At 44.4% G+C, this 26,467-nt stretch overlaps 1 protein-coding gene across 1 annotated transcript; it reads left to right on the forward strand.

Moving 5' to 3' along the window:
* Nucleotides 1-24,633, forward strand: HEMK1 (HemK methyltransferase 1, mitochondrial release factors N(5)-glutamine; the record flags this gene model as incomplete). Its single annotated transcript, XM_080625668.1, has 10 exons — nt 1-249; nt 730-821; nt 2,752-2,845; nt 16,932-17,084; nt 19,044-19,108; nt 20,046-20,095; nt 21,068-21,173; nt 22,155-22,250; nt 24,006-24,119; nt 24,454-24,633. The coding sequence occupies 10 exons, from the start codon at nt 1-3 to the stop codon at nt 24,488-24,490; spliced, it is 1,056 nt and encodes a 351-aa protein (XP_080481794.1). The 3' UTR covers nt 24,491-24,633.
* Between the last annotated feature and the right edge of the window lie 1,834 nt (nt 24,634-26,467).

Consider the following 26,467-nt stretch of genomic DNA (forward strand, 5'->3'; position numbering starts at 1 on the left):
ATGAGATGCCTCACGAACACACTGCTTAGGAGGTTGTTGCATCTCTCACCTCAGTGCATGCTAGGGAGGTGGAGTCAAATCCTCAGTCCAAAGCAGTCCTCTATGAGGCAGAGCTGCAGCGCAAGGCCTGGGATCATGACTGCCACCGATGTGGTCAACTACTGGCAGAAGGTGTTTGAGACAAATGGGATCCCTGAAGCACGAGAATCCAGTGAATATATCGTGTCATTTGTCCTAGGAACAAAAACAGTTAAGTAACAGGAAAAGTATATGGTCTCTGTGTGCCTCTCACTTCATCATTTTGATTGAATCCCTTACCTTTCTTTTTATCTCTTACAGGAAGTAGAACAACTTTCCTTCCTTAGGTTGCACAGAGCGTGAGGCATAGTTTATTTATGCCAATAGAACACTTGGGTTCTCTTGAATACTCTCTTTTGCAGAGATGGAATGTAACCCATGGCATACACACCCACACTGGACCCTGACTTACTTGGTGGAATGTTCCTTAATTTTACTTATTCTTCTGAGCCACAAAACTAGCAGAAGAACAGTTGTACAGGTTTGGTTTAAAACATGAAGATAGGTTTGCCTAGTCATTTGTGGTTTCTAACAGCCCCTGGCATATGTGTTTGTCAGAATACTGGGTCTCCCTGGAGGATGCTTTTGGGAGGGTGCAGAGGATGCCTTAGTGGCACAGGTCGGCAGGTTTTAATGTGACCTTATTTTCAGTTTCAGAGCTTGAGTTCTAAAAGCCTCTGCACTCCGCTTACAGCAGCGCAGCAGGAGCAAATCCAGCAGCTGAGCAACAAGCGACTAGAAAGGTAGGAGCATCCTCTTACAGTCATTCCTTTGGAGGGTTTTCCTTCAGCCTTAATAAGCCAGAAGAATGGCAGCAGAGAGAAGACAGAAGACCATTAGCAGCTGACATGTCAAGTAACAGTGCTGTGTTTGTCTCTCATGGTGACTCAAGTGATGGGCATTTGGTGTTGTCAGGTAGCAAATTACCTGTCTGTCCTGTCTGAAGCAAAGAAGGCTTAAGGGATGTTGCAGGGGAGCAGGGAACTGGCAATACTGACTCTGAGTTGGGTACATTTTCATTAAGCCCTTCTGTGCTTACAGAATTGAGCCCTGGCCCCTCCTATGTTCAGCTGCCAGTCCCATACTGGTCTGTGGAGTTGCTGTGCTTTCCTTTCTAGGCTTTGAAGGGGGATTTCCTTGGTATTTAGAGGTTGCTGTAGCTTTGGGCTCCATTTGGGCTCCATTTGCTTGCTCGGTGAAGGAAAGGTTCTCTTAATACAATAATTAAATGGGTTTGCTGTGAAAGAGCTACCTGGAATCAGGCTTGCAAGTTGCTGTGTCTGAAGTGCTTTTAAGATTGCAAAAAATATCTGCTGTTCTACATGGAGGACTGACGTATGGTGCCTCACAGCAGCTAAGAGCATGACCCCAGAATTCACAGAGACATGGAATCATGGAGGTTGACAGGGACATCTGGAAATCTAGTCCATCCCCCCCCTGCTTAAAGGATCAACTAGAGCAAGTTGCTCAGAGCCATGTCCAGTTTGGTGTTTAATATAACTAAAGATAGATGTTATACAGCATCTCTGGACAGCCTGTTCCTCTGTTTGACCACCCTCACAATGTAAAAAAAAGAAAAAGGGGGAGTGGTTCTTAGATTTAGATGAAATTGTCTTCTATTTCAGTCTGTGCCCTTTGCTTGTCTTTTCACTGGATACCACTGAAGAGTTAGGCTCTGTTTTCTTTGCTTCATCTCACCAGATACATATGGTTATTAATGAAGTTTCCTTCCCCTGCTCATCCAGCCCAAGCCTTCTCTTCTCAGAGTTTAACTGTCCCAGCTCTGAGCTCCTTGTATGTCAGATGCTCCAATCCCTTAATCATCTTAATGGCTGTTTGCTGGCCTTACTCCAGTATATCCATGTCTTTCCTGTACTATAGGACTTTACATTACTCTCTGCTGGATTTCATGAGGTTCCTGTCAGCTCATTTCTCCAGCCTCCTCAGGTCCCTTTGAAAAGTAGCACACCCATCTGGCCTATTGACCACTCCTCCAAATTTGCTGTCACCTGCAGACATGTGCTCTCTGTCCCTTTATACAGGTCATGAATGAAGATATTATGCTATATTGGCCCCACTCTCTTGACGCCAGGGGGTACTCCACTAGTGATCTGCCTTCATGCTGCTGAACACAGCCCTTCAAGCCAGCCAGTACAGTCAGTTTTAAGCCCACCTCATTTACCTAGTCCGTACTTCATCAGCTTGTATATGAGGATGTTATGGGAGACAGTATCAAAATCCTTAAGAAAGTCAAGATAAACGGTTTTGGTTATTCTTTCCTCATGCACCAAGCTGGTCACTGTGTCATGGGTGGCTGTCGGGTAGTGAGGAATGATTTCCCCTTTGCTGGCTACTCCCAGTCACCTTCCTGTACTTAGTACGTTTAGAAACAATCTCTAGAACAAGTTCCATCACTTGCCGCAGTATCGAAGTGAGGCTGATTGGCCTGTAGTTCCCCGGCTCCAGTACATGATGGCAAACTCTTTTGTGGGAATGGAACTCTCCTAGAGTGCACATGCACATTGCACACACAGCCGAGAGCCTTAAGGGTGTCTAGGTGTTCACTCTCAGAAGGGTGACGTGTTAGTAATGAGGTAAGCATGGTATTGGGAGCTTTTCTTGTGTAACAAGGTGTAGTCCTGAAGTGTTCACACTTGCTTTTGCTTGCCACAGAATGCCGGTGCAGTATGTACTTGGTGAGTGGGACTTTCAGGACCTGACTCTGAAGATGAGACCCCCAGTATTTATTCCTCGGCCTGAAACAGAGGTATGAATGTGGGGAACATGGTGGGGGTGGGCTTGAATCTCTGAATGACATCATACAGTACAATCATAGCATTGCTGTGAAGGCATCCTGCGTATCATGAGGTTGTAGTGATGAGTAGGTCAGATCACTTCTGTTAGAATAGAGGGGAATTAGAATCATAGAATCATAGAATAGTTAGGGTTGGAAAGGACCTTAAGATCATCTAGTTCCAACCACTCTGCCATGGGCAGGGACACCTCTCACTAAACCATGTCACCCAAGGCTCTGTCCAACCTGGCCTTGAACACCACCAGGGATGGAGCATTCTCAACTTCCCTGGGCAACCCAGGGAAGAGCTCTCAGCTTGTGATCTGGAACTGATGGACTTTGCCTCCTGGCTGGGAACAAGAGATATTGCAAACTAATGTATCACTTAGTTGCACAAAGAGCCATCTCCATTGATGGCTTTCTTCCCGTGACTTGGCTTTCTTTCCTTATTTCTGCTGTGATAATGGCTCCTGAAATTCAAAACCTATGCTGCTATATCCTCAGTTGCCTAGTACTTTGGTACAAGGATAAGAATCTTGAAGTTGTCCAAAGGTTGTTAACAAAATCCTGCAGTAGTGGAAAGCTGCTGCTGGGAAATGATCATGGACTCCGGAGAACTGGTTTGTCCATGTGGAGACTAAAACAGTGCAAGCTGGTAGGACATGGCAGGTACCACCTGTCTGGTGGCTCCACTCATTCAGACAGATTGTCCCCTACTGACAGTATCAGAAGAGATGTAAAGGACTGAGTGGGCTTTGAGATGGGAAGACTGCCTTTACTTTTTCTGGGGATGAGATAGTATTGGGAATGTGTGAAGAGAGCTGTGGCTCACTGGGGAGAATGCAGTCTGCAGAATCCTTCATCTGACACCTTTTATTACACAAAAGTCAAAACGCAAAGACAGCCTATGCTTCCGTTATGTCCTCTGAAGAAGAGGGTGCTACTAAAATCCATTAGAGGGTTCTGGACAATTTAGTGGGAATCAACACTTAGACATCCTCTCATCTCAGTCTGTACAAGCAGAGCCTTGGTTTAGTGCGGGGTGTCAGCAGGACCTCACTGAGAGCCAGCAGAGCCCTAAGTCATAGTGATTACACTTGTGTCCAGAGAAGGTGTGAGCTTTCTGTTGTGTCTGGCTGTGATCACTGAATCACACATGGTGATTAAGTTTGGAGATAAGGCTCTAAGGAATAGTTTTGCCAGTTGGAGCCCAGGCATGGGTAGCTTTGTTATTGCCAAAGGTATTTCTGCTTGGGGTGATTCAAGAGAGTATTTCCAGCCACTAACTCCCCATTAATTCATGGATACAAAGTGTGCATTAAAACGAGGGAGAACGTGTGTGCTCTGCAAGACAGAGCATCTGTTGGCAAGGCTTCCTCTGGTGCTGTGCTCTAATTCTCTCTATGCAGTGCCAGGCTTCAAACAAAGGTGTGTGGATTGGAAGCTGGGGTGGCTAATGCTTGAGAATGTTGTTAATTGTGCCCATAAGCATGATTTTGGTAAAAGCATCTCCACTGGCCCATGCTGAAATGCAGTGCAGTGTAACATGCTGTGTTTGAAACCACGTAACATACCCTGGTGCAAAAATGTAGCATAAAGGAGCTTAACCTAAACCTTGTCTCTCTGGGAAAACTTGGTTTGATGTGTCATGGTACTTAATATGAGGGCACATTTTAGCACATTTATTATTCAAGGCCAGGAGTTTATGAGGATGGATCAGGAATGGAGCTCTGTTGGTAACTGAGAGTTTTCTTGTGGTGTGGTGCTGGGGTGGTTACTTGAACAGGAAGAGCACAGGGACAACATCCAGCCATTTAGCAGCACCTGGCAGGACATTGTTTTAGGTATGTGATGCTTCCAGGAACCCTGTACTGCGTGTAACCTGTTGCACAGAGTTGGTGTCGAGATCCTTTCCTTCTGCTAGCAAGGAATGGTTGATCATCTCTGCCTAGAAGCTGTGTGTGGTGTGTTTGGGTTGGGGTTGCCCATGTTTTGTTTCATCAGAGTAATTTTTCCAGGCTTCACTGGACTTTAAAACTGCAGTGGAAGTAGCTCCTATCAAAAATATTGAAGTTAGTTGCATCTGTTGCTCTCTTATTTAGGATCTGTCTGCAGCATTCTTAAAACCAATAGTGCTGGAACTTTTGCCCAAATAATGTCTGTAAATAATCCTTGCTCTTTAGGAAACAGTTCATTATCAACATTGATAGCCTAGGTTCAAGTTGCTTATCTGTGACTGCACACACAAGCCACATGGCTTGGCTTGTCCTTGGCTGAGTAAATGTGACTTCCTAAATTAACTTGTTAGTGTAGATACACAAGCAGCTGCAAAATTTGCTTTCTACTTACATTTATGTAGCTTCTACAAATGCTGGTGTTTGTTGACTCTGAGTCTGAAAAGAAGAGGAGCCGGTTTTATGATGCACGTTTTATTCTGTTTACAACAGAAGGTTTATGACTTGCTCCCAGACGCGTTGGTAATGGCATGAAGTTAAACACAGTATGACATAAACCACCAGCATTGTTTCAGTCTTGGGGACAAAGACACACATGCAAAGAGAAGCTCAGTTTTCTGCTTAATTTTGCCCTGTGTGAAATCTGCCCCTTTGGAGTCTGTTAAGTTCTCTCTGGTAACTGAGGCCTTTCCCATTTGCTTCCTCTGGGAAAATCATTTCAGCACATGTGGCTTCAATCTTCTGCTCTGTGGGAATCCAGGTGGGGAGGAACAGGCAGCCAAAATGAGGAAACTAGCAACTCCTGTTCAAGCTCTGAGTGGGATAATGAATCTGATTGCATTCACTCATAACTTCTTGGTGTGCAGGGCTGATAGATACTCCTGTGAGCACAGCCATGCTGTGCTGTGGCAGAGTTTTGGTAAGCAACCCTTAGTCTCACCTTCCCCCAGTTACCCAGGCTGCTGTGAGCAAAGCTTTGGACTCACTGCTGCAAGTGCTCAGTGGGTTTGTGAGGGCTTGTGGAACTCAGTGTCATGCCTGCTTTCCTCATGTGCCCATCACAGCCAGGCTTGTGCAGTGGGGAGGTGTTTAGGAGTGTGATCAGCCTCATGAATTATCTTTGTTATGTGATCTTTATTGTAATGTCAAGGAATCCCTGTCTCAGCATTGCTCAGTCACTGTATTAATGGGGAAGAAAGTCCTTTTCCCAAAGCAGGGTTTCCTAAACCTCAGGCATCAGCCTTGTGAATCAGAGGAAAAAATAGGACAAAGAGGAGAACTCAGCCAGCCGTGGATACATAATTCCTTTTTTGTCGAGGGAAATAGAAGCTAAATGAAGCCTCATAATGACTTCATTAAGGAAAGGTTTGGGTTGGTCCAGGACTCCTTTGAAGGAGGTAGTTTGACGTATCACCAGCCTGTTACCCCTAGAGGGCACTACAGGCTTAGGCTCCCGGAGTTCCCGCTAGCTCTATTCCCATTAAATATAGTAGGATTTCTGGTGTTCCTGATCCCCTCCTCTCTCAGATGCCGTGTTTTAAAGCAAATGAAGGCTTATTTTATTTCATAGAAAACAAATGGTCATTTTTTAATCCCTTGCAGTTACTGTGTGGGTAGAGTCTGGTTCTTGGACATTGAGGTTTTGTTTTTGCTGGAGGGCAGCTGCTGGGAGGAGAGCTCCAGTTCTGCTTGGGAGGATAGTCACAGTGCCACCATCCCCTCTGACCCTCAGGCCAGCCAGGAGTCCCCTGGTTACACCTCTTTGACCTGTTGTGATCTCAACACCTATGTACTTTTTCTGTCTTGGCTTTGTTGTGGAGGCTGTGTCATGTGAACAGACCACTGCCCTGTGAGGGGGGATGCTGTGAGGATGAATGTTTAGCCTGGGAGACATCTTAGGGAAATAAATTGCAAGTCTGTGTCACTCTGAACAGTTTTAGTAGTCATGCAGAACAGATTGTGGCTTCAAACTTCTGTGAGAGCAAAAGAAAAGACTTAGTGTGTCAGGGATCTAGTTCAGTCTAGTTCGATGTGTTGGGTGTGACTGGGGCTTGTACCAGGTGAAGCAAAATTACAAGGGAAAAGATAGGCATGGAAAGACATCCCCCCTCCCCCCCCCCCATCTTTTGATAGTCAGTAGTTAAGGGCTGGTTTTAGCCAAAGCTGGATTTGGGTCTGTTGTGCTTCCTAATCACTAATGAATCTATCCTCCATTCATTTGTTTAATCCTCTTTTGTGTCATCTGTATCTGATGATGCCTCCACAACACCATCTGACAGTGAAGCTCTCTAATCTTATGTTGTAAGTGGGAAGAGTATTTTCTTTGTTTCTGGTGCTGCCTGCTCACTAAACAGGAAAGCCCTTACTGCATAATGCATAAACCATTGGTGCTCTCTATGGCATTTGTAACTTGTAGTCCTGTTGCTGTCTAATTAATTCTTTTTCCACTTATGATTTTCAAGCTTTTATCTTGTTTCCCAAGATAAATTGTTTCTTTCTCATTATAAGAATGCTCAATAAACCATTGCTGTGCACTTGCGTCTGTCAGCTGAAGGGCAGTCATTGTGCTGGGGTGTTCTAGGAAAGCACCTTAGTCAAAGATTTGCTCAGAGAAAGCTTTCATGAAGTTTAACCTTACTTCTAGCTAAACGTAATCATTAACCTTTCAAGGAGGTCAAGCACTCAGAGAAGGGAGGCTTTTGGCTTCCTGACGTGTATATTCAAATCTACAGAGTGTGAGGTGGGGCCTTTTTCCAGTGCTTTATGTCAAAAAGTATATACATTTCCTGTTTTAATTGGCACTGAAATGAAGGGTTTGATGCAGAATGGGCTTTCATTTCCCTAATTTCACTGCCACAGATGGTTACTTCCTGGAAGAGGCAAAAGGTCACAGCGTGCAGTGAGTACAGCCATTGATCCAGAGACAGGAGATGGGCCTTTCTTTCATGATTTTGCCTCTGACCAGTTGTGTCCTCAAGGAGAGCTGCTTCTTTCTGAGTCACTGGCTTTGGGAAATGAAAAGGATAATGGATAATATCTTGTATGTAGCATAAGGTCCTTTCTCAAAATATATATAAACTCCTATAAAGTACATTGAACACAAATGCAATAGGGCATTGTTTAATAGATCAGAAATGAACTGCTACCTGAAAAATGTAGCTGTGAACAAATGTGCTGAAGTTGGAGCATTGCTGTTGTGGCCTCACATGGATCAGGTTTTGCCTGTGTGAGAGGCAATACTGTATCAGTATGTTGGGGGGAAAAATATTTTCTGAATGTGGGCTGTGGCGCAGAGGCCAGGGAATGGGAATGACAAGGGGAGACTGTTGCTGCAGAGCAGTTGGAATTGCCTTTTGAGCTAGGCACAAGTGTTTAATAGGATTCTGTATGCAGAGACAAATAGTGCAGCTTGTGCCTTGTGGCTGAGGGGCTTCTCAGAAGCCAGAAAAGCAGCTCTTCTCAGTGCCAGAAGTGCTCAGAGGAAGATTTGGGGTTTAACGGATATTGGCTGACCACAAGCAACTGTTTTTAATGGGCTGCTCAGCAGGCTAATGTGATCCTGGTGTGTGTTAACAGGGAGTTGCCAAGTACAAGTAGCAGGATTAAATAATCTGTATACTGCAGTAGTGGAATAGCCACAAAAATATTATGTCCAGTTAAGTTGCTACTGACTGGTTGAGAAAGAAATGGAAAACTAGGTTTGGAGAAGAACCTGTAGGTGGATTAACAGCTCGAACTGTCTGTCTTATTGTGAAAGACTGTTTACCTCATCAAAGACAATCTTAGGGGTTAATTATAGAAAATTGATAACAGAAGTCTCTTTGGTTTCACAGACAAGTGTAGAGCAAGCACTGTAAATGAAGGCCAGAAGAAAAGGTGCACATCTGTAACAGAAAGGGTTATTAATTACTGAAGGAGCTTAGCAGGATTCTGCTGCTGGCCACTTTCAAATCAGGACAGGATGTTTCCCTAGGACAGATTTCTTCTTGTTCAAAAGGAAATGAAGGGAGTAACAGGGTTATTCCTGGCTAACTGACCAAGACGAACTATGGCAGTACTTTCTCCTGGCTTCCTATGTGAGGAAAAAAAGGCTGTGCTACTGCAGAGGATTACTTCAAAGTTGGTGATTTCCATGGCGGATTCAAAACCATAAATTTAAAGCAAAAATCTGTGCTGAAAGCAACGTCTGATTTAAGCCATGCACAAACCTGTTCTCCAGGTTAACTTATGTAGACTTTCCTAATGTGATTTCACAGATCTCTGTGGTGTTAATCCATTTATTTTTTTTGGCCCTTAAAGAGCTCTGGGAAGTCTTTAGCTTTTTAATCTCCCTTTTCTGATTGAACGAGTGTCTGTATTTCTGTGAGTTTCAGCTGAGTAGCTTAACTCATCAGCAGTGAGAGCAGGATTTAGGACTAGGAACTGGAGAAAAACAAGCTATAGAATGGCTGTAATGGGAAGGATGGGCCTCAAGCAGATTCCCACATGAACAAGGGGTAAAAACACATTTCCTACTCCGGCTTCTTTCAGACATCCAAGTAAGTAATGGAATTTGGGAGCTAGGGATTAGTGAGCTGGACCAGTGCATCTGTCCAGATGCTGTATCTGACAGTGACCAGTACCAGTATCTGCAGAGAAACGAAGTGCCTTGCTTCTGGAGAGATGTGCCTAGAGAGAGGTTTGTGCTGGAGACCTGAGGTACAGCCTTTTTACCCTGACTTTGTTCCACTCTTCTTGCCCCTCTTGGGCATGGTCAAGTTTAGATGTGACAACTGTAGTAATTTCTCTTGGGCACTAGCATTCAACCCAAACCATTCTATGATGCTATGTATGGGTTGTAAATGTTGCTGCCTTTTGGTACGGTTGTTCCTGGGTGCTGTCACAGCCTCTCCCCCAACAGATGACACAGGGCTTGGCATGTGCCCTGACACATCAGGAGCTGCTCCTGTTGTATGACAGAAGCCAAACTCCTTGCTCAGTACTAGGCATGCCTTTACCTGTTTGTCTGTCGTTGCTTCTGCCTAAAGCCACCTGTTCTTTCAGGATCAGTGGCTCCTCCTGGAGTTTCTTTGGTATTTTGCTTTGTGTGTATAGGGGGAGTTTTCATGAGCTTTATGCAGCACTTTCTCTTTTCTATTGTGGTGCCAAGCAGAAGAGCCCAGAACAAAACTGCTGTAGCCTGCCTGCCCACTAAGTATTGGGCTCGCTTGTGGCTTGGTTTTGGAAGGTACATGGTGGTGATCTTCTAGGGCTATTGCCATGAAGTTACATTTCCAGCCTGGCTTTCCAGGGTTTTGTCATGTCCTGATTGGCAGCCAAGTGGACAAACAGGAGAGGAGGGGTGATTCGGTTAATATCAGATCAGGCTCTATGGAAAGTCCTGGATTCTGAGAACAGAAGTTTCTGGAAAGCACACAAATAAGTAAAACATTCCCAGGAAGAGTGCAAGAGCAGAGAGGTTACCCAGGTTTTCATGTGTCTTTTGCTTTCCTTGTCCTGTTTGCTAACATGAGAAGCCTCTTGCCACCCTGGCTTGTACCCCTGGAACCTTTTCTTCCCTGCTTTCCCTAGAGCATGTAGCGAACAAAGAAAGGATACTTCTAGGGAGTGTGATACGAATTTGTGACCTCCACCCTTGCCTTTCCCATTCCTCCCCTCCTTTTGTTTTCCCTAGCCTTGTACTTTCAATCACAGAAACAACAGGTGGGTCATTCGCTGTTATTGGACTGTGGCATGTGATTGCCTCCACTCTGGACTTCTGCACAGCTCTGTAGCCCCAAGAATCTCTGCTGTTTCCCCCCAACTGTCTTGGTGCTGAAAGCTGCCTGACCTTGTTCTCTCTGCTGGTTGGAGCCACGCAGCTGTGGAGCTTGTGGTTTGGGTGCTGGCAGACACTGTCCTTGTGCTTTCTTTGTGCAGCTGTGATTCCAAGAAATACAGTGAACTACAGACCTGGCCACAGGGAGGGGGGTAATACCAAGAACCTGTCACAACATGAGTGTGTGCTGAGGGGGAGGCTGGGGACCAGCAGTTGTGGGTGGAAGGATGAGGCAGAGGCTCATGGGAAGCTGGAGGTGTTTGCAAAGCTCCGTGTTTCGCTCAACAGAGAAGATGGGAGGGGGGAAACCAAATAAATGACAGCATGAACTTAGGGCGAATCTGGCAATGAAGCAAGACTTCCTGGAATCACAAGGTGAGAGCAGGCTGTGAGCGGCTTGGCTAAAAGACAAAAGCTTGAGAACCTCTGAGTGCTTGAAATTAAGTAGCATGGGGGGCAACTGTTTCCCCTGTATATGGAACCGCAGGTAATAGGTCTCTTCTAGTCTTTGTAAGGTCTTCTTTTGCTGGTCAGGTCTAGATATCCTTCTCCTTCCCAAGGATGTCCTGCATTTTTCCCAGTAGATTACTAAATTCATTTCTGACAAGAGTCTAAATACCTTCTCCCCACTGTGTTTTGTCCTAAGCAACAGAAGGTAGGTCCCTGAAGACCCATCGCTTGATGCCTGCATCACCTCCAGCCCAGTGCAATGCAAAAACCGTTCCTGATACTTTGCACTTAGCTTACCAGCCTCATGAATGCGTAGGCTTCAGAGGTGGCTGGTGTGCTTGACATCCTCTTGAGTATTCATTTATGCAAAATCCTTAAAATCAGAGAGAGGGGGAGGTTCATCGGTTATCACTGTGCAAGGGGAGTTTGCAACAAGCAGAGAGGTTGGGATTCAGTCACACTAATAACTCGGCAGAGCTCTGAGCTGGGCCAGTTCTCAAGCCCAGCCTTTGACCCTGACTGTCATGCTGTCTGCCTGAAACAGATGACAAAAAGGCCCTGGAGCAGGCTGGCATTGCTGGAGTGCCCTGGAAGGGCACATGCATGGCAATCTTGCAAGCTGTGGATGGTTGGGGAGCTGTGTTAGCCATAGGTAACATTTGCTCTCAGAAACAGCAGTGGCTACTGAGCTCACCTTTCTTGTGAATTCTGGCTCTTCCTCATGGCTGCTTGAACATCTCTGTACACCCATCTGTTTGATGAAATGTGCAAAGAGAGGATTTTAGTTTCTCTCTGGTTCTGTCTGCTATTCAGTCCTTCCACTCTTTCCAAAGCTGTCTTTGCTGGGGTGAGTTGCTTCTTGCAGAGACTGGGGGAGAAAAGATCTACAAAATGTTCCATTTCCCCCCTCCAACAGAAATACCACACTTAGACCCACGTACATGTACAGCAGGTTGCAGGATAGAAGTAGGTCTGCCAGTACCTGTAGCACTGGTTAGCAGGATTTTCAGTGTAGGCTGTGTTGTTACTGACAATAATGACACATACTGTAAGCAGTAATGTGAATTTGAATAGGACAGAGTTGAGCGTTCCTCCTATCCAGTGGTTAACATGCCGTGGGCACATATGGAACTGGGTCACACTTCTAAGATGCTTTTTAATTTATGATTTTACTTGCTTCTTAATACAGTGCTTTGGATTTTTTTTTTTCCATATTTACAGGTTTTTGTCTACACCAATAAAACCAAAAAGACAATTCAAGCACAGCCAAGAACTGTTTGTTTAGATGATGCGGGAATCTGGTTCTGATCTTTGTGACTTCTGCTTTTCAGCAGGAGGTCAGTTGCCCTCACACAACTGTAGATCTGCCAGTTCCTAACTGGAGTTTGTGGGACCCATTCCTATAGTCTAAAATGGTGTAATTGGAAAGGTGTGGATGAGCCTTCTGGAGCATTGGGTTCAGTGCTCTGCTCTGCTGTAGTCCCTCAGGAGTTTTGGATGGTCGCTGTTTTACTGTTGCTGCTCTGGAAAATGGGACTTGTGGGGATAGAAGTGTTAAAAGGTACTGAAGTGCTCAGCTTGTTGCAGGGACAAGGCACCTGAGTGAGTTAACTCATTTTCCTGGCTTTAGAGACTATAAAGACAGTGATTTTCAAGTCATTGTTTTTTCCAAAGTGGCCTTTTTCTATAGTGAAGGATGTATTGAATCCTCTAAATGGTGTGAGTGACAGTAAACCCTTTTGGATAACCTGCCATTTCAGTTTAGAATGTCACATTGTGGGGAATTTACCTAACACATTCCACAGGTTAATTACCTTTGGTTGCTAAAATGTGTGCTTTTATTTCCCAATGGAAATTTTATAATTTCATCTCTCAGCCTTTAGAGCTGGTGATCAAATTGATGATTAAGATGGCTTTTAGCAATGATGGCATTATATTAGCAGGTTTGTGTGCTCTGGATCTGCTCAGTCTGAGAAGATGTAGGGTATCCTACACAAAGACCACAGCCTTCGGCTATCTGCTGTTGTCCCAGTTTCTCTGTGTCTGGGACTGGCATCACTTTTGAGCACCATCTGCCTCTATTGCTCCTCCCCAGCTGTGGCTCAAGTCAGATTCTTGCACAGAGGTAGGGAACGTCTGTCTGCAGGGTGTTTTGTAGTCTTTGTATGAACACTGTAATGCATGGCCAGAAATACTTCATCTCCCAAGATGAGATTTGAAAGTGGTTCTGCTGTGTTCTGCTAAATGCTGCAATTTATCTGTTTCAAGTGGTGACATCTTGTGACTGGATTGCTTGCTAAAAGATGAAAAATACTGAGAAGAATCTGCAGAATACTGCTCTGAATCAGTTTTGGATAACTTAATCATTCGTGAGTTCTGAAAAGGAAATCTAGTGCAATGGCAGTGAGCTGCCTGCATCTACTCTGGATGGTGCTTGCTGGGGTATTCTGATTCTTCTGCAGATGTTAGGGAAATTGGGGTTTTTGTAAGTCAAGGACTGTGGTATCACAAAATGTCTTATTCCAGTGCACTCAGGTGTGGTTTTGCTTCTTACTTTTAATACATAACTGCAAATTTAATTCAACATCGAATAATCTGTACTAGTAATTTATTTTCCTAATCTGACAGGTAGAATAAACCTTATGGTTTGCTTGCCAATCACATTTATTTAATAACTGAATTTATTTTCGTAATTATTGAACGTTTTGGTTGTAGTGAGATGCTGATACCTGAAAAAGGCTGCAGTTTCTTTAGGTTGTCACATTAACCTCTCTTAGTCTAGAGCTCTTATGATAAGCAAGTGTATTATGAGAGAACTAGCCTTTGCCTCAGTAAGAAGTACATGAAATAGCCCAGGCAATAAGGCAAAGGAGTCAGGAAGTGGGATACAAAGCCTAAGTAATACTAACATCCCTTTTTTAATATATGTGTGGTAAAAATGGAAATCAGTCATATTTCAATAGGAACATTCTAAAAAATACTTTCACTGTGGAATGTGTAAAATAGAAGTTCCATTAAAAACTCCAAGCTTGAAATTATTCATGGTAAACCTTAAGGAAGTTAATTAATGGTGACAGTAGTTCTACTGCAGGGAAGTTACATTTGGACATTTGTAATCAGCAACTTGTGCTACTGTGTGATCAGCCCTGGAGACAGATGGTTCTGACGAGTTCCTGTAGAGATTTCCTGGAAATGTTTGTAAATGACCAGAAATGGCTGGGATTAGGAAAGTGATTCAGGAGCTGAGCAGGACTTTTTTTTGGGTGGCTTTTCTTTTGTGGTCTTGGAATCACCAGCACCTGCTTCCCCAAACCAGCTGCAATCTCTGGCTGTCTCCAGGGCAGAAGTGTTTTCATACTGCTTCGCCTGGAGCTGCTTGCTGAAAGGCAAAAGCCATTTTTGCACTAAAGTGGGTAGATAAGGTGTTTATTTTTCCCTGTTGTTATCTGAGCACTGGTAGTCCAGTCCTCTAATGGTTTCCCACAGTCCTCTTGGGAGCCTGTAAGAATGTTTTCCTCTGTAGTTGTCTAGGAAAGGAATCCCAGAGCAGCAACAAAGAACACATGATTTGGAGGCTTTTAGCAAAACACAGTGCCAGTACCAACATGGTGACCAGGGATGGGCACTGCAGTGTGGCTCCTTAGCTGCCTGAGGCTGCCTTAGCTATCACTCACTGAACTTTGCCGTGAAGGCACACCTCTGAGAGAGGCTTCTTGGAATAGCACCCTCCAGCCTGTGGGTTGCTTCTCTTGGGCTTTTGGGTATGAGTACAGAGAGAGCTGAGGAGAGAGCACCAATAGCTGTGGAAGGCAGTGAGTACAATCTGGAGAAAGCATGAAGTCTGTTGACATTGAGTATGTGGTGAGCAGAGCATGGGCATCTCTGGCTCTTCCCAGCTCAACATCTGGAGAAGATTTAAGAGAAAACAATGAAAAGAGTTAAAGGTGCTTCTTGCTGAAAAGACCCTGAAGGTCCCAAAAGGCTGTGGCTGTGAAAGGGAGACTAAAGAAAGCTGAGGAGCCAGTGGCTCCTGAAAGGCTATTGTTGGCAGGGCCAGCCTGCTGGAGAAGCAGCAAGGCTAACACAGCCCAGTTGAAAATGTCAAAGGCTCAGGAAAGCTGATCTGAAGAAGAAGTAATGTCACTAGAACAATTACAGGATGTTTACACTTTCAAATAAACCAAATCTTTCCTTTTCATTTATGCTTTCAGGCTCTTTCAGCAGGAGGAATCAGCAGGCAGGCTTTGCAAGGCCCAGACAATGCTGAAATATGCCATCCCAGGCTGTGAAGTAGTACAAACCTCACTTCTGTTCTGGAAGCACAGGGTGTGTGCTTGCATGCAGGGGCATAACACTTTAATATGTTTAAAAGCAGTGCACACCTTGTGGAAAATCTCAGAGAATACTGACAAAACAGCTCGTGCCTCAGGTGCTCTGCTGCCAGGGATGTTTCATTGGGGCTCATCTATTCTAATGCTTCGTTTTCATACCTGTTTGCATCCTCCCTCCCTCCTTACTACAGATGCAAATTGGCCTAGCATGAAGGATCACCAATAGCAACGAATATCTTCACAAAAACTACAGCTTTGCACAAGGCATCTATTACACTGCACCCCAGTTAGGGTGATATATCTAAGGAAGGGCTTATGCCCTGATGTACAAGTCTGCCCAATTCTGGCTCCTGAAAAAGGCCCTGGCTTTACTGAAGAGAAGCTGACCCGCCTGCCAGGACATGTTGCCTTTAAATATTCCTGCTAATGCCAAGAACATGCAAGATTCCTTGTGAAAAATGGAAGCTTGATAATTTTCCTGGTAATGTCTTTCATTTGTTGGCAAAATTAAGCCAGTTATTCTTTGTAAATTTCTGGATTTACAGCGGAGAGCCAAGAGCAGACCTCTCAAGCAAAAACCGAGCCGCTGTAGGAGGCCTTGTTTCTGTATTGGTGTGCTATGAAAGCATAAGGATTGTGGGGACTTGTGAGCACCTGCTGAAGCTGCTGATGCACTCATGGTGTTCATAAGGTTTCTGTCCACTAGATTTCTCCAGTAAATAGCAAGGGAAGTTCATGTTGCAGACAGAGGGAGGCACACGTGTGCTTTCTCTTCCAGCTAGTCATTAATTTTCAAACAATGCAACTGTGTTTCTGTGATGTGTCTCCTGCTGTGTTGGAATTTATGACATTTGAAGGGTTTTAAAAAGAGGAGATTGATGGGAGAGAGGAGGCAGTGATGGCAGAGATGTTTATGGATCCAGGAGCATGGATGAAAATCTTTTCCATGTGACTTTATACCAACAAAATGTGGTAGGAGTCCATAGTCTGAAATCCATGCAGGGAGCTGCTCATTTGGATCATTTAGTAATTAATTGCCTTTGCTTTTCATCTGTAGGTTGGATTATTGTTTTGGTTGCTGTTAGGAGCTGTACCTTTGCCTCCGGATTACATACCATACTGGGAGAGTGTAGAAATCTTACATTTTGAAGCTTTATAAATTCTGAAAGCTGGGATTTTGGAGTAAATAAAATGGTGTTGCAGAAGATAATGTGCTCCAGCTGTTTGGTTATTGTTTTTTCCAACAGTGCTAGAAGATTTCAGTGGATCTGTGGGAAATTGTATCCTGAGGATTTGGTTACTAATCAAAGCACCCTGTAGGGGAGATGGAGCTTAAGTGACTTCTGACATGTCAGTTCCATTGCTTCCATCTGTGTTTTAAAAATTGGCAACAAAAATATGTTTCACTGAACTACAGAGTCAAGAAATTCAAACTCCAGTCCTCAGACCACAAAGGTGCGAGTCATATCAGCTCCCTCAGAGTTTTGTTTGTTTGATTCTGTTAGGATCTCGTCTCTCTAGTTGTGGAGGAAGAATCTCTGATGTACGAGAAGAATTCAGGCCTCTGCTTCCCAGTTTCTGCCCCTCATCCTGTGATCCTGGAGATTGGCTGTGGCTCTGGAGCAATTGCTCTGAGTCTGTTGCGCAAACTGCCACAGGTAAGCTTTTTTCAGTGCTCATAGTATGATAGATGTCTGTGTTACAGTACAGTCCCACCCTCCAAGTCTTCATTGAGACTTCACAGACAAACCTCTTTGTTTTGATGGGACTTTGGCAACTGAAGTCTCTGGCAGTCAGGCTTTATATGTTCATGCTAGATAGGAGAGGGCTATTTAGGAACTGTCTGCAGGAGTAGCAGAGACACAGTCAGAATGAAAGCAGCAAACATGCTCATTCTCCAGCTGGCACAGCCCACTATTAATCACCCCAGCCTGAAGCATTGGTGAGTGTTGGTTTAAGCTGATATTCTGGTCTGTGAACAAGAGGGGCTGAGGCATGAGCACACACTCTGTTAGTCAAATTTATGGGGCAGTCATCTCTAAAAATCACCCTGCTGAGAATCGAAAGATCTTGTCTCTAGGAGACTGAAGACTAAATGAATACAGGGAAGGGACTACCACAGAAATGTCAGTACTTGGGATCGATATGACAAGCACATGGCGTGCTACCAAACCACTTTTTGTTCCCTGATAACAACCCACACCTTTTGAAGAGAGTGAAAAGAGCAGAAAAGGAACTGAGATTTGGGTGACCAAAGGCTTTCTTGCCCTGATTGTAGTGGCATGTAACATGCTTACTGAGATACTGTTGGTAAGCAGAAAGAGAAGTGAATCCAAGATCTCATCACATGTGGTTAAGGGAAAAACATTCCCTTTTCCTCAGAATTGCAGACCAGCCCGTTTGTTCTCATGAATAGAATTGCTGTGGCCAGCCCCTACTCCTGTAGAAGTGAAAGACTTGGTGTGTAAAAATTAGAGTCTGATGCCTTTGCTCCTCTTCCCAGTGACCTGATAAGGTTAATAGTTGAGCTTCATGACTTCAAAGTGTAATTACTCTGATTTCCTGAGCTGTACTTCACACTTTTTTCCTTGCCTGTTAAGTTAAAGAGCTGTGTCAGTCTGTCCCTGTTACTGATAGCGGTCCTTTCTCAGCTGTGCCCAGGGAAATAAGGAGCCTTCACTGATTAGTTAGCAGTAGCCACACTGACAGCTAAGTGGAGCTTACACTGTGTGTGATCTCTGTAATGCTTGAGGCAGAATTTGGCAGTAGGTTACCTACAATGGTAACATTTCACTTATGGAGTCAGCTGTGTCCTCACCGTAAGGGTCAGCTTCATGTGTGTGGGTGTTAGTCTCAAACTGTGAAATTAATCCCTCCAGGAATCATGGCCAGTCACACCAGCATCTCCAGATGACAAGTAGCTTCTTTAAGCATGCTTTCTCCATGTAAATACTTACCAACATCTGTGTTTAAAAAGCATTAAGCAAAGCAAAACCACGTCAGACCTTTGCCTGCACTTAGCCCAAGGTGGAATGGAAGGTCAAACCAATCTCTAACCATGTAGTGCTATATCTTAAATTACACTAGAAGACTCTCCAATACTTGACACACAGTCAGGTGTGTGCAGTCAATACATGCAGTGAATGTGATGCAAGGACTTCAGTGGAGTATCTATACAAAAGGTGTCTGTGTAACAAATGGAAAATACCAGAACCTCTGTTCAAGTGGTTATATTAATGCTGAAAGGGATTCTGTTTGCATTAGAGATCTTCCTTTAATCTGTGTCTACCCAGACTAGCCAGTGTTGAATCTCACATTTCTAGGAGCTGTGAACATGTTAGGTGAGCCTGTGTGACTTCATTGTTGTCAGCTTTGGTTTGGTCAGGAGCCTGTCTGTTTTGGTAGGGTGCTGGCAGTGTTGCCGAGTGCCTTTTGTCACCTTACTAGAAGCAACTCGAGATCCCTTCAGTGCACTGAGATGCGTTCTTCATGAGCTGTTCCTTTTGGGAGCCAGGAATGAGCAGCCAGTTGTCAATTTTTAGCCTGCATGTCTTTTTTGGCAGAACATGTCTATTCAGGAACCTTATTGATGGTGGTTTGTTTTTTTCCTGTGCCAGAGCCGGGTGATAGCCATGGATAAAGAGGAGGCTGCTGTGGATCTCACCAGGGAGAATGCACATAGGTACAAACCCACATATTACCCATATTTTGTAAATTGTTGTTTGAAAAAGACCAGGAGTCCTCAGTATCAGGACACATGGTTCATGTTTATCACCACTGGAAACCAGAGAATGTTTAGTTGGTTGAACTCCTGAAGTGTAAGAATTAAGAAAAAGGCTTATGTTTACTTGAGTGTTTCGTTCTTTGACTTGTGAATGTGGTTTGCAAAGGCAGCAGCCTAAATAAAGTAATAGTACTTACAGGCTGTCTGTCTTCCATGGGTTTTCAAAGCATTTCATGGTAACTACTCTTTATCTTTTCTGTGAACTTGGGAAACTCAAGGCAGCAGGTAGTAGGAATGTATGTCACTTAGGAGGTTAAGGACAAGTACAGTCTGAACCTTTCTTTCTCTGGCTCCCTTCATCATTATTGCTGTGCTTGTTTCTGGCATTGCTTCTCTACATATAAACTTGCACACTCAAATAGCACTTTTACTCTGATGTGCTAGTGTGGTATCCCTCAACATCCTCCTTGCACCATCACCTTGGGTTTAATGAGAATGGTGCTGCTGGGGCCTTTGCTGTGGCTGGATGTTCAGAGCTGCTGTAGCAAACATCTTGTGCCTAAAATCAAGACAGATCTGTAACTATAGGTCGACCTTGTCCTTCCTAGTGGCTCTGCTCCCTCAAGTGGTTCTTAACTCCAATTGTTCTGGATTGTCACTAACATAGCGCAGCATGCTCTTTGCTTTTAATTTTGCTCCTTCGGCAAAGAGCAAATCCTAAACTTCTCTTGTGGTTTGAGAGGAATCCATCTGCAGTCAGTGGGGTAGGATATACATGGATCAGATAAGAGATGTGACATTTAATGACCTGTTCCTAGAATGTGCTGTTCATGAACCCACACAAACATTCCTCCTAATCATTTCTCCTTTTGTTCTTGCATCTGGAATCTTACAGGCTGCAACTCCAGGAGAGGATCCATGTCCTCCACCAAGATGTTTCACACAGTAACTCTTTTCACTGTTATAATCCCCTTTGTCTTTCTCCCTTTTTACTTTGATGGGGGAGGAGGAATGAGAGACAGCCCATGGGATCCCTTTGGAATGCAGGCATCAGGAGGGTGTTGAAGTTAATGGAGAAATAATTAGTAAGAAGTGAGCCAGTGAAACCTTTCCCTTCAGAGATTTCCAGGCCAAATGTTCAGCTGAGAGAAGTCTCTGCCTACATCAGAAGGTTCCTGGTTTTAGGTGGCCAAAGGTTGTGTTTGGGTGCTCTCTACCGTTACTGGGGAGAGGCAAATATAAACAGTGTAATTCATTCCATGCTGACATGGATGCTTTAGATAAACATGTATGTGCTTGTCTCTCTATTGGTGTTAGAGGGAGCCCAGATAATTAGCTTAGATTAAATTCCCAGCTAAGAGGCTTGCCTGAGGACAGGTCCACACTCACATAATAAATGATTCAGGGCTGGTATGTGTCAGTCCAGAGAGTAGCATGAGCACAGCAAGCTGAGCCTTGTCTGCTCAAGAAAGAGCAAGCCATTGGGTGGTTGATACTGCTGAGAGGGCCTTATGCAGCTCTGGTGAGAGGAAAGCATCTTGACAACTAGTCTAAGCTGCCTCTTAGCTCTTTGTCGGCTCTCTCAAGTCCCGGTTGTTGTTTAATAGCCAGATGGGCACAAAGCTCCACAGCATCGAGGTCCTGTGATTTGTAACGTGTTCTGCTAAGCAGGGCTGTGATATGAAAACGGGGTAACTTTGCCTGGGCTTAGCTTTGTATCACTCTTGCATTCCAGGTGGGATGGTGAGCAGGCCAGGCTGTCCCTAAAAGAAACAGGATAACATTTTGTTAGAGAGAAGCGGAGCTAAACACACATGGGCATGTGTCTGGAGACACCTGCCTGGGAGGATTTTGGCACTGAGTTTACAGGGGAGATTGCTGTGATTGAGAGCTGGTCATGATTATTTTCTTCTCTAGGTTCTGCCAAGCAGCTGCTACTCTGGGGCCCTGTAGACTTCATAGTCAGTAACCCCCCGTATGTTTTCCATGAAGACATGGCTTCCTTGGATGCAGAAATCCTCCGGTAATCAGACAAAGAAGTTCTTCTTCCCCTGTTCCATGAAGCAGGGTTTTCTGTCTGCTTTCTTACACTACACACAATTGCACATGAAACATGCAAATGTAGTATATACATACACAGCGTAGGTGTGTTTCTATTATATAATGATGCAGTGTTACTTTGATATTGCTTATAGGTCTGAAACAGTACCAAAGTGTTTTAAATACATAGAAAAAGGAAAAAAACACACACTTGGAAATTAGCAGGCTCCTGATCCCAAACAGATTCAGGACATTTTTCCTGCTTTTTTTGAATAATTGGTGTGAGTTTATGAAAGAAAGTACAAGCACTCTGAGCAGCAGTTTGTGATGGGAAAAAAGCTTGGCTGGAAATGCTGTGATCCATTCTCATCCCAATGATTGCCTTAAGCAAACAAACCCACACAAACATGAATAAGCTCTTCTGGGGTGTGGAACAGCTTTGTGTGTGCTGGTTCTTCTTCAGAATTGATTATCATGCATGTCAGGACAAAGGCCTGCACCCGTCTCTCTACAAGATGTGCACCGGAGTGGATTCTGAAAGCTGAGCTTTCTGCATCCTAATTTGCTCTGCTACATTAGAGGGCAGCCCGGCCTGGTTGTTGGCATGGTTGAAATAAAGCAAGTGATCCCTTTCCGTACATCCTGCTCTTTCCCTGTCCAGCTTGCCCAGAGAGAACAGATCCACAGGTTGGAACTGTGTGACCCTGCCTGCAGGTGGCTTGTAATTTTCAGGAACAGTTCAGGGGATGTTTTCTGCGTGTGCTCAACATGGAGTTTCTCAGCCTAGTGGCAGCTGCCTTCTTAATCCCTATATTTTACATCAAAGCTATGAGTGCTGTCACCTGCTGTAGGAGTACTGGAGTTCAGGTGTGTTTGGTGCACCTGTGTTTGGGGCAGCGCATCCTTAGGGGTGTGCCTCATGCCACATGAATTGCTCTTAATGTCTTCTTATTCCCACACCCAGCTATGAGGACCTTGATGCACTGGATGGGGGAGATGATGGAATGAGAGTCATCAAAACAATTTTGGCTTTGGCTCCTTCTCTTCTGAAGGATTCTGGGTAAGCACTGTTCTCTGTTTGAATTTCATGACTTTTGTCCATTCACTTCTACAACTTCTGTGTTCTTTTCATACAGGAAGGAACGGGGAAAAGAGTTGCAGAAATGTCCCTCCCTGCCCCATGTGATAATGCCAATTTTTAAAATGTCATATATATGTCATATATAAAATTAGCTTGAATTTGGTTAATAAAGGGGGCCTTTCTTGACCGGTGGTGGTGTTTCATAGTCATTAGTGAAGTGGGAATCTTTAAAGGTCAAAGCAGCAACAGAAAGAACATGAAAGCAGCAGAGAAGGAGGGAGTGCAAAACAACGTGAGCTTTCTAAGCTGAATAACTGATTGAAATAGAAGTAGTATAGAACTCTGTGAGAATGGATGTCGATCTCTACTTCCCTCCCACCCTTTAATTATGGGGAACTTGTTTATTCTGCCAGGATACAATGCTGAATATCCAGGAGAAAGAAGATCAGCCAGGGATAGTTTCTTAAATGTTAAGTTTCTCTAGGGCTAATACTTAAGACTAATTGTTCCTGTTCTCTGTCATGTGGGATCCATTTTGTGCTTAAAGATCAGTATGCTGATACTGAAAAGTCTGTTGTGCCAGGGCATTCACATATCGTGCTGAAAGATTCCTGACATTTTACCAGCATAAGAGAGGTCATTGAAAATCTGCTGTTTTGAGAAGAGGAACAGGAACATTGAGAGACATAATGCATGCAAAAGAATTAATTCCTGCTGTGCCTGCCCATGAGAACAGAAGATGCTCCTCAGAACTTCCCAGCAACTGGGATTGGTCTCATGGGGTGGATTTTTTTTCCCTTCCCTTTTTACTTGTTTTATGAGATGAAGCCCCTGTTGAAGAGTGGAAGTTTTTTAAGGTCAGGAATGAGATCCACACCCAGCTTGTAGTTTGGTGAATTTATAGGGAGTATTCGATGTGGGACTTCTTAGGAATTCTCAGGAGAGAGTATGGTTGGGGCCTGGCCTCTGTTCTTTGCCTGTTAAGCTTATATCTTGCTGCGCTGTCACAGGCTGTAACCAGTTCCATTGTCTCCACGTGCCTGTAAGCTAGGGCGGTTCTGCCTCATCATGGGAGTGGACATTCAGAAATGGGCCAGTGTCAAAAAGTCCAGCTGGAGCAGAGATGGAAATAGCCCTGCAGTGTCCAGGGCTAGTCCTGGTGCACTAACTGAGCTTGTCTGATTAGTTCCCTTATCCCTGCTGCGCTCTACTTTGTACAGTTCTTTGTGTAGGGCTGAATGCTGGTGGTGTTTTTGTAACTGATTTATGGAGACATTTACTGTGGAAAATGTGTGTACTAACTTATACTTTATGACTTGCTACTGGAACATAATGTTACCCTGCTTATAACAAAATGGAACTTCATGCTGCCAGTCTAGTGCTCAGTGTTGATGCATTTGTCTCTTAAAAGCTTGTTTTGGCCTTAAATCTTTGGGAGCTTCAGGAAGACAGAGCTGGTGGTATCTCTGCATGGGATTCAGAAGGGGTCCTTACATCTCCATACAAGGGTTTAACTGCTCACACACAGGAGCATCATGAGAATTCACCCCAGTCTGCATCTTACATGGACAGCTATGATCTGATTTAGGATTAGTGGATTGCAATGTGTTTGCTGACCCTCTCCTTTCTTGCACTGGTAGGAGTCATCCAGAAAGACAGACCTTAATTTTTATCAGTTTAGCAACCTAAGTGTGTGCATCTCCCCATTTTCTACTCCCAAATTTGTCCTTTTAGGAGTGTATTTCTGGAAGTTGATCCCAGACACCCAAATATGGTGAAAGACTGGCTACAGGCACACCCCAGTTTACTACTTGTCCTCCATGCCGTTCACAAGGACTTCTGTGGCAAGTAAGTCTGTTTTACCTTCAGATTTTTGCTTCGGGTATAGGACTGTCCCCTTTGTGCATTATGTCCCCGCACCCTGATGTATTGAATGAACTCAGCCAGAGAAAGTCCACAGCTGAAGCCAATCTTGAACAAAACAGGGGGTCCCTTCAAGTATCTCAACTTTCTCATATCCTGGGGTAGCTTGGCAGGTGTTTCTGAGTCGGAAATTCTGATGCAGGTAAGCATTTCTGATGGGGTGACTAGCTCTGGTGCTGTTATCATTGCTGCTTTTACAGGATGGAAGTAGAGGCATGTTCCCCCTAGTAAGACAGCTCTGGTATTCTTTTTCCCACAGGCCCAGGTTTCTGCACATCCAAAAACAAAGCAGGTGACAGCTGTACCAGAAATAACTCTTCCTGCAGCATGCTTTTTACTGAAGAGATTGCTGGAAACTCTGCATGGCAAAACAAAACTCCACTTCATCCAACGCTGGACAGTTTTAAGATTCAGCTGGAGAAGGGGCTGGGACATCTACTCTAGGCCATGCTTTACCAAGAAAGGTTGGAGCAAATGATCCTTGAGGTCCCTTTCAACATGGTATTCTGTGATAATGCATTGACTTCTCCATGCAGTGGCAGACCTGATACAGAATTCATCCAGAGATGCAGAAGTTCAACAGAGCATGTGGAAGTGTTTCACCTTCCTCGGGGAACTAGGTGAAACTTTTTAGTTTGCTCTCTAAAGTGACTCATTAATCTCAGGACCCAATGGAAAAGTTCAGAGCTCCAGATACTTCATTAAAACCACAACTTCTCAACACGTCAGATCACCCATTTCACCTTAAAAGAAGTTCACTTTTTTATTGTGTTTTTTTTTCCTGGAAATAAGTTTATGTAGAAGGTGACCAGATTGGATGATAGGTCCAAACTCTGCCTTGTATTGGTATTTGCAGCTATTACAGGACCTGAGTAAGCTGTACATCTCAAACTCAGTTCTATTCCAGGATCCTTATGCTCCTGAGAAGATCTGCAACAGCAAAGCAGCTTTTGTTTTGCAGTCCTGCTGAGTGACATGCCATTGAAGGATCATTGCACATGTTACACCACGTGAATCTACAGCACCTGACACTTGATGGATGCTGTCAGAAACTGTCTAAACACTGTAAAGATAGTGCTTCAGATCAGTGTCCTTACAAGAATTGCAGTGCAGTTACATTTTCAAACATGCTGGCAGACCTCAATAAACATCTGGCACCTGCAAATTGCTTCTGATAGTAATAGAGATGCCTAATTTCCATGTAAGGCCTTTAAGTGCCAGACTTTACAAGAAAGTCCAGAATTACTACTCCAGTTTTGCAGATGGAGAAGTTGAAAAACAGGAGGTGAAATGGCTTATACAGAATTTAACAACAAGCCAGATTTGGAGTAGAACCCGGTCTCTTGACAGCAGTGGTAATAGCTGAGGTCTGTTTCTTTGGGAAGGATGACTCAAGAGTAGGGCTGCCTGAAACAACAGTGAGAGAAGTCCCTGAAATGGACAGTCCACATCATGACATTATAAATAATGGCAGGATTAAATTCAAGCTGCTGCTTGTTGTTGCTGCTGTTTCCAGTGTTACAAGTTGCCTTACTGACCATAGCTAGCCAGGGAAGGAAGGAAAGTAAATGGAATGATCTGGTTCACCACTCTGGATGGAAGCAGTTGCTGGGCTAGTGGAGGTGAGCACTGGGTAGGGGTAGAGGTGTCCAGGCAGTGCCCTCTGCTGTCTGTGTGCACCAGGGAGGTGCTATCAGGCGCTCTGTCCAGGCTGAACTGCAGTACATAGCCAAAATAGTGGGTAGGAGATGTATCAGCAAGCTGCATCTGTTTGGGAGGCTGCAGCAGATTCAAAGGACTTTTACATGAGCACTGATAGATTTGGTCCCTTCCCCCACACTCTGCACTCTTTCATTTGCTCTTTAACTCTTGAACGTTGGCCCTGCTTTCCCACAGAGTCCAAAGCTCTGTCTGATGTTCCAGTGCTCAGGTCTCTGGATCCTTTGCCCACCCTTAGAGCTTTTGCAGCTCTGTTCACAGAGTGGCCTTTCACCCATCCTACCACTCACACTGTGTTTATTGTCCCCACCACTCTGTGCACCCCAGTCCCAGTAGTTCCCCACATCCCACACACTCTTTACTTGAAGTTACGAGCCTCTCTGAACTGCAGTACCTGCCCTGGTTAAAGACAGTGGAGGAAATCTAGGGGAGGAGAGAACTAAAACAAGTTCAGTTAAAATGCACGTGGTTCTAGGTTTAGAAATAAAGTTCCAGTGCAGCTGATTTCTGGCAGGTTTGCCTGTCAGAGCTGAGAGTACAAATTGTAGTCAAAA

Source organism: Psittacula echo (assembly GCF_963264785.1).
Source record: "Psittacula echo genome assembly, chromosome: 9".
Taxonomy (NCBI): Eukaryota; Metazoa; Chordata; class Aves; order Psittaciformes; family Psittacidae; genus Psittacula; species Psittacula echo.